The 12,509-nt window shown below is 46.3% G+C and overlaps 2 protein-coding genes across 2 annotated transcripts; one reads left to right on the top strand and one right to left on the bottom strand.

The window, feature by feature from the left end:
- The first annotated feature begins 584 nt into the window (after positions 1-584).
- On the top strand, positions 585-6,373 carry NT5C (5', 3'-nucleotidase, cytosolic). The gene is made up of 5 exons (XM_008494611.2): positions 585-1,007; positions 4,339-4,439; positions 4,524-4,584; positions 5,401-5,515; positions 5,603-6,373. The coding sequence occupies exons 1-5, from the start codon at positions 585-587 to the stop codon at positions 5,743-5,745; spliced, it is 843 nt and encodes a 280-aa protein (XP_008492833.2). The 3' UTR covers positions 5,746-6,373.
- On the bottom strand, positions 6,370-8,696 carry ARMC7 (armadillo repeat containing 7). The gene is made up of 3 exons (XM_030461600.1): positions 8,547-8,696; positions 8,320-8,463; positions 6,370-7,387 (listed from the first exon to the last, which is right to left on the bottom strand). Exons 1-3 carry the CDS (start codon positions 8,611-8,613, stop codon positions 7,050-7,052), a joined length of 549 nt encoding a protein of 182 aa, XP_030317460.1. The 5' UTR covers positions 8,614-8,696; the 3' UTR covers positions 6,370-7,049.
- Positions 8,697-12,509: the final 3,813 nt, after the last annotated feature.

Consider the following 12,509-nt stretch of genomic DNA (forward strand, 5'->3'; position numbering starts at 1 on the left):
AAAGTGTCTGGCTTACCTCTTCATTTTTATGAAATGTTAATTTTCTAGAGCAGAGGAACACGGAAAAAGGCTTGATATAGAGAATGTTTTATATAAGTTTATATTTAAAATATATTTTCCAGAACATAGAGGGAGGTTTGTTCTCAAAAAATAAAAATTAAAAAGAAATTAGACCCTAAGAGGTGAGAAGGGAGGAAAGGAGAGGAAACCGAAGTTCTGTGTCCTGGGAGGGATCTGCTGCAGAATAAGTTGAAGCAGTGGATTTGTACTGAGCTGTTGTGTCTGTTGGAGTGAGTGTGTCACATCCACCCTGCTCCTGCCTAAAAAATACCCTGGTTTTCCAACTCATTTTTAGAAAAATCCCAGGCTTTATAAAGCTGATTTGCTCTGCCAGGCTTCTCTCCTGCCCCTGGGGGTGTGGAGTTCCTTACAGCTGACACACAGTATGATCATGTGTCTGATCATGTCTGTCTGTATCCTGGACCTGGGAGGAGGAGGAGAATAATGAAATTCTATTTAATTTATTTCTGTTTAGTTCTATTTACTTTTTGCAAGCTCTCCCATCAGTGCAACTTGGTTGCTCCATGCTGCTTGCCGAGGCTTTGACCACCCTTCTCTGGGAGCAGGACAAGCCACAAAGGTGCCCAGAGGCATCGAGATGCTCCCTACCTCTGTCCAGCGCTACCGGGTGCTGCCGGAGCCCACCCGCGCTCCTCGTGGGTGCGGGCCCGGGGGTCCCCGCCCCATCTCATGCATATTCATACTCATACCCACGGTCCCGCCCCGCTCTCGCGGGGGTTGCGGAGCCCGGGGCAGGCGGCGGCATGGGCGGCGGGGCCGGTGCGGTGCGGGTTCTGGTGGACATGGACGGCGTCCTGGCCGACTTCGAGGGCGCGGTGCTGCGGGGCTTCCACGCCCGGTTCCCCGGAGAGCCGCGGGTGGAGCTGGAGGCACGGAGGGGCTTCTCGGTGCGGGAGCAATACCGCAGCGTGCGGGAGGACCTGGGGGTGAGAGCGGGGCCGGGAAATGGGCGGGCTGCAGCCTCTTCCGAAAGCTTCCCCTCCCTCTCTTCACCCCCTTGCACCCTGCTGTGAGCAGGGGAAATCTCCCCTTCTGGGTATGCAAAGCCGAGGGGAGGGTGGTGGTCTCTCTCTCTCTCTTTTTAAGGGGTGCTACAAAGGCTTGTTTCATGCTTGCAGCCTTAATTTGTATAGCAATAATTAGTGACTTCTTCCAGGAGGACTGCCAGCCCTTTACAAAGAGGTATGTGTGTGGGTATTAGCAATGAGTGATTCTCTCATAAAAATTAACTGGATGAAACTGTTTGCTGAACTTGTCTTCAGCTCTTTCTTTACTTACTGGTGAGTTGCTCTTGCTACTCAGCAGTGGTGGTAACTCACCTCTGAGTACTCTGCAGGTGTTAATGTAGCTCCATAGCAGGACAGGAAACATAAATTTTATATATGGGTTTTATACAGCTAATAAAGCCCCATATGTAGATCATTTATATCATTCTGCATGCTCTGACAAGCTAAGTGCACAGTAGGTAAGTGATCTGGAGCAGTATGTAAAAAGCTTGTTGTACACCCTATATCCGTGCAAATTGTTGCTCTTTTTAGTGTTTGCTAATGGCTGAATATCAGAGATATTTGCAAGGTAAAATAAAAAATACCATTAATCCAGACTTAGTGGTTCCTTCTGGTTGCCACAGGGCAGTCAGGGACTCTCTAAGAAACCAGAATGGGTGCTGATCCAGGCTGTGCTGTATGCTTTTCTCTGAGATGTTCATTGCTAACTTTAAGGTCCTGGATGGAGCCTGTATTTTTTCACTGCTAAGAAATGACAACTCATTCATTTCCCTCCTGTCCCATAGTGAGGTACAGGATCCTGCACCACTGTGACAGCACCAAGCTTGAATTGATGCTTGAAACTTCCCAGGGCTAGTAACTTGTAAATATAGGGAGTAGACATGATTTGTTTATAATTTTATATAAACAAATAGGATTTATTGCTTAAGTGAGTATTTCTTAAGTAAATCCCACTTACACACACTGATAAAAAAGCTGCAAGTAATTTTAAGAGATTGTGGCTTTTTATTTGTTTTTGTTCAGAAGGTCTACAATGTGATCTGTCCTGAAAGTTATGTTCTGTTCCTGGCATTCCCATTCCCTAATTTGGTTCATGCTCATCCTGTTTCTTCCCAGACCCTTAGGTGTGTCAATGGAATAACCAGATAACTGCTTTGAATCCCACGGAGCTCAACAGTGGTAGAAAGCACTTATCTTACTGCTCCTGATTAGCCTGGCTTCCTAAGGAAATGAGGTTTATCTGGTTGTATTGTGTGTCTGTCTCCTTCAGCAACCTCTGGATCTCTGGGATGATTTAGGTACATTTGGCAGAGAAATAAGGGTTTAAATATTTGAAGCATCTCTAAGTTTTATGCAAATATCACATCTGGTTAAAAAGAGAGGCCTTGTTAGTTCTGCCTGTGGTGCAGGAGTGCCAGCTCTCCTTGCCCCCAGCTGCAGAAGCTTTGGTAGGAACCTCCAGCCCAGACACAGGTTGTTTTTTTTTCTTTTTCTTTAATCCTGTTGATCAACAGTTTCGCACTGTAAATCTATTTCACTCTCAAAGTGCTTTGCTCAAGACTTTCTTTACCATTCTTGCCTATCTGGTCTCCTGTGTGTGTAGCAATTTATTGATGGGGATTTATCTCCCAAGCATTTAGGATGTATTACCCTGTCCCAGAGAGTTTAAAAAAAGGGTTTAACACCTCCAGTGGTGGCAAGAATTTCTAGAATTATTTTCAGTACTGCAAATGGGAAAGCTTAGGGGTAGGTGTAATTTCCCCAGTTTTGAATTTATTACCTTGCTCATGGAAGTTAAAAACAAATGTTGAACAAGAAAGAGAATGAGGAAGAAAATAATTTTGCTTTTTTTTTCCAGTAACTTTTGACAAATGGCTTTTGGTTTCAAGTCATGAAATCAGATTTCTCTTTCCAGCAAAGCCAGACTTTTTTTGTGTTGTATGGAAACCTGCCAGTTTCTGGTGTCTTGCTGTAGGATGAAAGAACTTTCAGACACAAGACCTGATTCTGCAATTCAATCTCCTTGGGAAGAGCTCCAGGGAATTGTTGCTGGGATCAGTGAAGCTTTTCATGGAAACAGAGGTCTGGGTAGATCTGATTGCTACATCTTCACCCAGACTCCTTAACCTCTGCTGATTTGCATGTGAAACCAGGCAGTGCCTCCAAATTTATGGCTGCTGATTTATGAGTATGTGTAAATGATGATAGCTGAGTGATCACCATCATCTGGGAGACTTGCTTAATTCTGACTCCTCATTGCTGCTTAATTGAAATGTTTTTTATGTTGATGTTCTGCTGATATAGAGCAAGGAGACCATCAGCTGGACTACAAAGCAGTCTTGTACAATTTCTAAGCAAAGGCTGCCAGCCTGCCTTTGGAGAATACTTACCCAGAACAAAGTTTTCCAGATTGTTCAGTGCCATGGGAATATAAAATTTTAATGGTTGTCAAAAAATGCTGGCTCAGGACCTCTGGAGTTCACTATATGACCCCAGCAAAGGTAAGATTCATGTCTGTTAGGGTAGGAGAGATAGTGGAAGCTTAACTGCTCTCAGAATGATACTTAGACCTGGAAGTGGACTCAGCCCTTAATGCTCCTGGGACACTGCTGCTGCTGTGTGTGCTTTGTCATGGTGGGTTGGATGCTAAAAGGAGCTGTCTGCTGTGACCTGTACGGAGTTAACACAGGCCACTGAACAGTGTGTGCTGTCCTGGCCCCTCTGCTGAGGACAGTAATTAGTGTGGCCATCACCCTGCCCTTTTTGTTCTGAAGGAGGAGAGCTGCTAGACAAGACATGTGTCTGCTTACTCATTCCTGAGCCATAAACAAATTTCAGGCAGATGTGACTGAGGAGCAGGTGCCTCAGACTCATCTCTTTGATTTTCACAAGAGTTAGGAGAGAGGCCTGCTGGAAAGGGGTGAGGTGTGAGCTCTCCCTCTCTTGGGCATCAGCAGATTGAGCTGCAGGTGAGTGCTGTATTCCTGGTGCTTACTCATGGAGCAGCTCTGCCTCCTCACTCCTAACAAACCACCAGAGAGTTAACTTCTCATTCTTGTGTGCCTGAGCTGGATTTTTCTTGGAACCCTAAAAGGTGAGAAACTTCATAATCAACTCTTGGTGAAGCATCACCTCACTCTAGAGCACTGCCCCTTTGATGGCTGTTACACATGGGGTAACTGGGCAACTGTTTTGCACAGAGCCTGAATAAAAGCACAAGCATCGGTAATGCTCCTCCTGTCTCTTGCAGGCAAAGGTAGCCAGTGTCTATGAATCACCTGGCTTCTTTCTAGAGTTGGATCCAATTCCAGGAGCCCTTGAAGCTATGCAGGAGATGATCCACATGCAGGAGTAAGGACACTTTGCATGCTGCAACCCACTCCTATTATCTTATGTGCTTTTCCCTGACTGCTAATGGAGGCTGTTTCTTTTCAGCACTGAAGTGTTTATTTGCACAAGTCCTCTCCGGAAATACGAACACTGCATCGTGGAAAAGGTGGGAGAGAATTTTTTTTCCTGGTTTTGCTCAGTTTTTAATGCTGCTTTTTCACAGCCTTGCAATTTCCTACCACCCAAATCAGAGTCACTCACTAGCAAAGCCTGCAGCTGTTGCAGGCTGCCAGGCTTCCCTGAGATCTGTCCAAGGGGCAGCTGCCCAGGCACAGAGGAATAGTTAGGATGGGGAAGCTTGTCATGCCCTATGGTGCCAGCCTTGCTGTGGGGCAGGTGAGCCCTGTGCTGCTGGAGCTGGCGTGTGACACTGCTGCTCCAGCTCTGTCAGCACCTGATAGCACAGAACTGTTGAAGCATGGCTGGGTAAGATAAGCTTGGCTGTCAGTATGGCCCATAGGGATGGGACATTCCTGTGGGATTCCATACTGGAGGCTCCTCAACCCACAAAACCTTATTCTGTCTAAATCCAGAGCCTGAGATATCTGGCTCTCCTGTGAGAGGCCATGCTGAGTTAAGAGGAGGCTGTAGTGTTGGAATTAGCCTTATTTGACACTGGCACAGGAACAGAGGGGGGAATCTTAATAATTGAAATGATCTAGATGGGTACAATCGACATGTTCTGGGCAAGCAGCCAATGCTGCTGGACTACAATTAGGCACAGGAAGCAGTGTGCTGAGTGAAGGCTGTTACAGGTACAGGTGAAGTCAGTGTCTTGGGCCATAGCCAGGCTCCGTGGCAGGGATTCACAGGCATAGATGCAGGTTTCTGGGCGAGAAGTTTGCTGAACGAGGGCTGGTCTGACCAGGGAAATATGCAATCTGAAAGTACAGCAGAATTTTCTCATTTCTCACCTCTGCAGTACAAGTGGGTAGAAAAACATCTGGGACCTGAGTTTGTGGAGCGGATTATTCTAACCCGAGACAAGACCGTCGTCTCGGCTGACTTGCTGTTTGATGACAAGGATACCATTAGAGGTTTGAAAGGCATTTTTATCACTTGCTGTTAGCTGAGGGGAGGAAGAGTACCAGTTGACTCCAGCTTTCCTTCCTTGGCCTCCCCAGGTGCTGAGCTGAACCCGAGCTGGGAGCACATCCTGTTCACCTGCTGCCACAACCGGCACCTCCAGCTGCAGGCACCGCGCCGGCGCCTGCTCTCCTGGGAGGATGACTGGAAGGCCATCTTGGAAAGCAAGCGTAGGCAGTGACACAGAAATGGGATGCTGTGCTCTTCCCACTGCCCAGGCAACAACCCACCCACCCACTGGCAGGGAAATCTGTCCCCAGGAGGCAGCCAGTACCCTTACCCTGAGCACCCTCATGCAGGCAGGGGATCCATCACGATAAGAAATGAGCTGCCCATTGGATGTGCTGCAGAGCTGACTCCTCCCCAGGTTTCTGGAAGGCTGCATTGAGTTTATTACCATAGAGTTTGGATGTTTGCTGTTGGTGAAGAGAAACTATAAAGTACAAGCAGTTGTGGGTTGTTTCTCACTTGTTGCTTTCTTGTGTGCTTGTGCTTTTAGCCTTACTCCTGTTCGTTTTGGGCTGACTGAGGGAGGAGGGGAGAAAAAAAAGAGGAAGAAATAAAGCTCTGAAACTTGAGCAGACACAGCATGGGTGCCTGTCAGGGAGCACTGTGCTCAGCAGCCAAACCCTTTTAGATTTTATGTATTTAGCCACCCTGGGTTTTGGGTTGCCTTCTGTATCGCTGGCTGATAATGAAACAAAGAGTGAGCTGGCTTCAGTTTCTGGCCCATGTGCATGCACAGTGTGGGCAAAGGCTGGGCTGCAAGTGCTGTGGAGAAAATGTATGGGATTAAACAAAACTGTTTACACAGCACTTAAGTTAATGTTTTATTAAGGGAAGGTTTTACAAGACAGTGGTTCTTAGGAGCCAGAATACCATGAGCCTTTTTTTAAAAATCTTCACCTTTTTCACCACTGGTAATGAAATAAAAACAGCTTCCTACTTCCAATTTATGGGATGGCTACACCTGCCCTGTGTGGTGATTTAATAGCTAGATGCCTATGCCATGATGATAGGATGGAGTATTTAGTACCAGAGGGGCACAGTGAGATTGCAAACTGCCATGGCAGGGAAGCACCTTCTTTCTTGAGCAGGAAGAACAGTTTATGTGATATTGCAAAGTCATTTGAGTTGACACTGAAGAGGAGAGCTGCAGCAAGACCAGCCAGGAACTGGAGCTGGATATAAGCTGCCCAATAACCTAAGCAGAAAAACCTCCAGTTTCTGGGAAGGGTTATTTGTCAAAGCTGGGTGCTAGGCTGTACTTGGCAACCTGTCACGATCTGTTTTGTTTTAAATACTTGCTTGCAGTTTTAGCTGTGTGCTTGGCCTGACATGGTAGTGCCATACCAGCCTCTTTATTAACTAAAACCAGTGCTGGCATGACCAATTTCTCTTTTCAGTGTTGTTTTTGACACAGTCTTGCCCTGCTGAGCAGAAAGCAGAGGCCTGGGAAAACAGCTCCACGCTGCTCTGACAGCTTCAGTCCTTGGGGAGGGGAATCCCCACCGCTGTGTGTTTGCTTAGATTCTTGGCCTCTTCCACTTGCAGTGGAGTGCAGTAATCCTCCAGAAAGATGGTTGCCAGGTTGCTTAGTCTCCTGCTGGCTGAGAGAGAGAAGCGAAGCATGCACTCCACCACAGGGAGAGCTGTCGTCTGCTGGCGCGACTGTGTGGTGGTCAGGTACATCAGGGTGGTGACAGCTGACATGACTGTCTCCTCGTTGGAGCTGGAGAGGCAGTTGATGATGGGCTCCACCCCGTTTGCCTCCAGGATGTAGTCTTTGTTGGTTTTATCCAGGCACAGGTTGCAAAGACCTCCTGAAACAACAGAAGAAAATGGTCCAGCACATGCAAGACCAACTCTTCTTTCCACAACCTCATCTTCTTCAGCAAATTCACTGCTGATCCGTTTTTTATAATACATTAATGAGCATCCAGATTTTCTGTGTGATTAGGATGGAAAATAATCTTAAAGGCTTCCTGGGCAATATTTTCTTGATTCTTTCCATAGATTTTCCATATGAATGTTCCTCCTCTATGTCATTAGAGGGCACTGTACTGCTGGACTTAACTTACATCTTTCACAGAATGAAGAATTCCTTCATTATTTAACCCTAAGTGAGGTTACAAGCCAGCATTTATTACAAATGTTGTAGAAAAAATAGAGAACAGCAATAACAGTATTTAGCCAAGAGGCATAGAATGTACTTGAAGCTTAAGATGCAGCCATACCTTGCTGCAGCTGACCCATAAGCCTCAAAAATCAAATATATTTATTATAATCTCATGGAATCACTCAAAATAAGGATCTGTCCTCTTGGCTTATGTTCAGAGCATAATAAATCATTGTAAGGTGGTTCTTCAGAGTACTTATTAAAAAGTTTAAATGAAGTATTCTCCAAGACGGTTTTTTCATAGTAGAATGATAATAGTGGACCTGTACATCATACAGGACAACTGTATTAATGCCTGCTTCCCTATAGGAGACATTTTGTGAGCCATTTATCTAGTCCTTATGTACAGTCTTTCTAAAAGAAAGTTTCTTTGCAGGAAGGATCTTTTCTAAGCATGACAGCTGTATCAGGATGAAGGGGAGACACCTCCCTCCTCCCTCTCACCCCCTTCCACATTTTCTCCCCTAAACGCAGCCTCAGCATCCCACCATGGGACTGCAGGGAGGAGCTGAACCACCCCCCCCGAGTGTCCCCCGCCTGTCAGCCCCTCACCAGGGTGTCCAGGGCAGTCCTTACCAATGGCAAATTCCACCAGGGATTCGTTGTCTTCGGTGAGCGCGTCAAGGAACAGATCCAGGACCTGGAGCTGACGGAGGTATTCGTAGTTTTTGGGATCGTAGGCGAAGTTGGCCAGGTTGGCCAGGACCTGCTCCTTGGCCTCTGCAATGAAGAAGCATCAGGGACGTGAGGAAACGCAACTTAAACGCGAGGACTACCAGTGAGCAGCAGTGCCCGGGGGTTACCTGGGCTGTCCGTCACCTGGAACTCGGTGACCAGGGCCTGCAGGTACTCCAGCCGACCCAGCTCCATCCCGGACACACCGGGGACAAGATGCCCCAAGCTCAGCGGCTACGGACAGCCAGTGCCTGTCAGACACTCGCCCAGGCTCTCCCTTCGCCCGGCAGCCCTTCCGCAGGCCTGGACGCGATCGCTGCTGACTCGCAGAGCAACCCGTGCGGTACCGAGCCCTCTGTCAGCCGCCATTTTGTGGGCGTGCCGTCCGCCATTTTGTGGGGGTGTGGCGGCAGATCCCTTGTCGCCTCAGGGGAGGGGAGTGGCTTCTCCTCTGCCGGCACCTCTCGGCACCGTGTGAGTCCCCGGTTCGGCTGCTGGGAGGCGGCTGCAGGCGGGGAGGGAACCCGGTGCCCGCTGCGGTTACCCGGGACGTGCGGGGGGCGGCAGACAGGCGCAGGGGGTGCTCGCTTTTCTCAGGGCCATTCGCTGTAAATAAATGAGGGGCGTCCTTGTGTGTGGCCAAACTTTAAACACTTGGTTCTAGAAGCGAGAGAGTTATTCACTCAAAAAATTTTTTTCACGTGTCTTTTTTTTTCTTAATTCCTGCTCGGTTCCCATCTCGCTGCCCTTCCAGGTTCTCTGTGGAGTGAACTGGGGAGAGGGGGGGGGTAAACCCCAAGATGCTGCCCAGGATAAAGGGTTTGGGGTGAAGCGGTTCTGGGCCGAGCTGCTCATTGGGTCTGGGGTTTTCTGCGGGTGTTCACCATGGTACAATACGGGACACGCAGGTGGTAAAGTGATGGCTGGGACAGCAGGGAGGGAGAGATGCTGGAGGGAGTAAAGATTTTGGTCAGCTTCACCTTCAGCATGGTTGTGTTGTGGGTAAGGGACAAGCTGAGGAAAAAGGTAAAAAGAGGGCACAATACATGCATTATGGTAATGTAAATTACTTGGAGGGGGGGGGGGGAACAAAGTGAAATAAAGAAGTAATTAATTAAACCAGCCCAGGTAATTGCACCTTGGTTATGCAGTGCTCTTTCCTGGTTCTGCACTGGCACAGTTCCAATGAAACCACAGTGGCTGTAAGCCCTGCAAGTGGATTCATCTGTGGCTGTGTCAGGTAAAATATATAAGGTAAAGGTGCATAAACGTTGAAAACTGTGTGCATGTACTCTGCAGAAAGTTGTGTTGCTTTTATTGAACCAATTAAATGCACGGAGGTTCTTCAGTAGAAAAGGTAGGAAGCAGGCTGTGAGCCAATGTTGTCTTTTGTATTACCTCAAATACAGTTGATTTTCATATAGAGTAATTTTAACATGGACTGACCCACGAAGTGTATGGCATCAATGAGAAGCATGGTGGGCTGTTTTCCTGCCATACACATCTGGGTACACTAAAATATCTGCCCATGGCCGTATTAAAGACAAAAATGAGGGAAGAAGCTGCACTGAATGCAGTAATGATAAATCTTTTAAGATTGCAGTGGTGTGGGAAGAAAGAGAATTTTAAATAAAGGCATTTATTTCCACCTGGAATGTATGAAAGTTTATAAAAGTTTAACCTAGCCATGTGCTAGAAATTTCAACTCTTATCATAATTACCAGTTGAAGCTGCTATGTGTATGTGTGTGTTTATAGGTGTGTGTATGTATAAATATATGAAAATTATCAGCAAAGATGCTAGAGACTCCTCTATTGGAAGGCTTTGCTATTGTATTAACAAATCTCTTAATATATGCCTTTGTAAGTGGTAAGTGTTGACATACTTTAAAGCCACATCTGTCATTACACAGACAGCAAATGACTAATGTGAGAAAATAGGAGAGAAAGCAAAGGCAGAGGAGCTAGTCAGCACAAAGAAGTGATTCAGGATGCTGCAGTTGACTAGGGAGTGAAAAACAGTATTTATAGAGGAAAAATGCAAGGACTTGTGTTTGTGCGTACTAGATCTGTGCTCAGTCCATTGAATTTTTCATGCACAGAAGCAGCAGGAGTTTGTCCCCTGGAGTGGTTTCACAGGGAACAGTGTTCAGGACAGTGTTTCTGCTTCCTGGGTTTCAGGTGATGCATCTCCAGGTGAGATATCACCAGGAGGATGGGAACACCTGTACTTCTCTTCCTGGGAACTGCAGGCAGTGCTCATTCCAGCCTTTTTGTCCTCACTGGGTTTACACAAAGGTGGTCAAGAGAGAGGAGAAACATTTTCCATTGGAGCTGCCTCCTGGAGGAGACTTTGATAACATCATCTCCTGGTTTTGTAATCCTCAGAGACACTCTGCTTACACCACTCTGTTACCATCCCAGTGTTTGTTGTCCTTGTGCTGACTCTGGGGAGTTTGTCCTGATCGTCCAGAAAGATCACCTGGCAGTGAGCAGGGTTGGCTGGGGTATGTAACCCTCCTACTCAGGCTCCTTATCCAGACAATATTGGCTCTGTTGTTGGGGAGTCTGAAGGCTCCAAGCACTTGTTGTTTGCCACAACAGTCAGCACAGAATGGGCTCGTGTAGCTGGGGGATTGGCAGCTCCAGGAGTCAGTCCTGTGACACTGATAGGACACTGAAGTTGGAATTCAGTGGTTTTGTCTCTAGTAGCTGTGTCTTTTCTTGTAGTTGCTGGCCAGGTCTACAAACAGCATGCCAAGCTCCTCATTTAAGTGATTTCACACTTCTGAGGTGTTTTATAATGTGCACATTTACCGTGAGAATGTGTAAGTTTACCTGTTGTTTGGGGTTTTTTTAATTAAACTTTTTTTTCAAGAATTATACTTGCAGAGTATTTATGCAATATTTCAGTGTGAACTTCCTGGTGAATGTTTCATTGCAGTAAGGAAAGGAAGGTGCTTGTTTCCAAAGTGCATACCTTGCAAGGCTAATGATACTTGAAATTGTAAAGGGAGCAGGAAGAGGTAAGAGGGGACATGGGGAGTGAGGGACATTTGTTTCTGATCATTTTTTCTTGTTCTGCTGATTCTCGGAGTTCTGTAACCTCGTATCAATGTTTGTCCATAATTAAAGCCAGGTTTATTTTACTGTATGTAGGTGTTAAAGACACTGCTTCAGAGGGTGGGTGGTGGCAATTGAACTGTGGTTGCATTCTGCAGTGGGACAACCTTAAAATAATTAAAAGAACTTTTATCGGTTATTATTTCTTCTGAGCCTCAAGATTCTTAAAGATGAAGTATTACTGCTCCTGTATGATGGCTGGTGCTGAGTCTGGAAAAAACAAAAAGCAGTTCTATACAGCACTCTTCTAACTCTCCATCCTAAACTATCTTGCACTGCTGTGTCCAGGTAAGAAACAGTCAAAACAAGGATTTCTTGGCCATGTGTAGGAGGAGGTGATCTCTGTGTCAGTGTCAGTGGGTGAGTAGCCTTTTTTTTGCTTCCTTTGTTTTGCAAGCAGAAGTCTAAATGATGAGCAGAAATCATTGCAGACGGAGCAGCTGGGTCCACAAAGGAGGTGCATTCTATGGCTCTTTTAACTAACTTTTTTTTCCTGTGATAAATTTTGATGGGTTGTAGCCAACACCATGTCTTGCCTGTTTTCCTTCGGGCATCTATAGCATGTCCCCTTTGCAGTGGGAGGATCTGGGACAACATGACCCCGTATTTATGGGAGAAAACAGAAAGGGAATGTAGAAAGGTAAACAGAATTTTAAATTCAAGGATTACATGCAGAACAAATGGCAATTTGTTCAGCTTCTTAGCTGTTTTATTTGCAATAGCTAGAACAGCTTTGGGGCTTGATCCCTCTTCGTTGGTTTATTTGAGAGAAGAAAAGTCCCACCTTTTTCCTAGGAACCTAGAGCAGTCCTGTTTCAGTAAGCTGAGAAGCAGCAGTGCCTGTTTGCTTTGTAATTGTGGACCATGTAAGCATTACACAGGTGAATTAACATGTGGCTAGATTAGATATATGTCTGCCACTCATCATCTTTCTTAAGTATAAGAATATATTTCATAAGTTTGATCAGG

The sequence above is a fragment of the Calypte anna genome, chromosome 18, assembly GCF_003957555.1.
Source record: "Calypte anna isolate BGI_N300 chromosome 18, bCalAnn1_v1.p, whole genome shotgun sequence".
Lineage (NCBI taxonomy): Eukaryota > Metazoa > Chordata > Aves > Apodiformes > Trochilidae > Calypte > Calypte anna.

Bases quoted from the DNA above. Each gene is read 5' to 3' on its own strand.
- NT5C (XM_008494611.2), top strand. From the start codon at position 585: ATGCTGCTTGCCGAGGCTTTGACCACCCTTCTCTGGGAGCAGGACAAG. The intron at 4,440-4,523 runs GTAAGGACACTT...GTTTCTTTTCAG, and splicing joins GAGATGATCCACATGCAGGA to CACTGAAGTGTTTATTTGCA. The intron at 4,585-5,400 runs GTGGGAGAGAAT...TCACCTCTGCAG, and splicing joins AACACTGCATCGTGGAAAAG to TACAAGTGGGTAGAAAAACA.
- ARMC7 (XM_030461600.1), bottom strand. From the start codon at position 8,613: ATGGAGCTGGGTCGGCTGGAGTACCTGCAGGCCCTGGTCACCGAGTTC. The intron at 8,464-8,546 runs GTAACCCCCGGG...TCTTCATTGCAG, and splicing joins CCAGGTGACGGACAGCCCAG to AGGCCAAGGAGCAGGTCCTG. The intron at 7,388-8,319 runs GTAAGGACTGCC...CTGTTGTTTCAG, and splicing joins CCTGGTGGAATTTGCCATTG to GAGGTCTTTGCAACCTGTGC.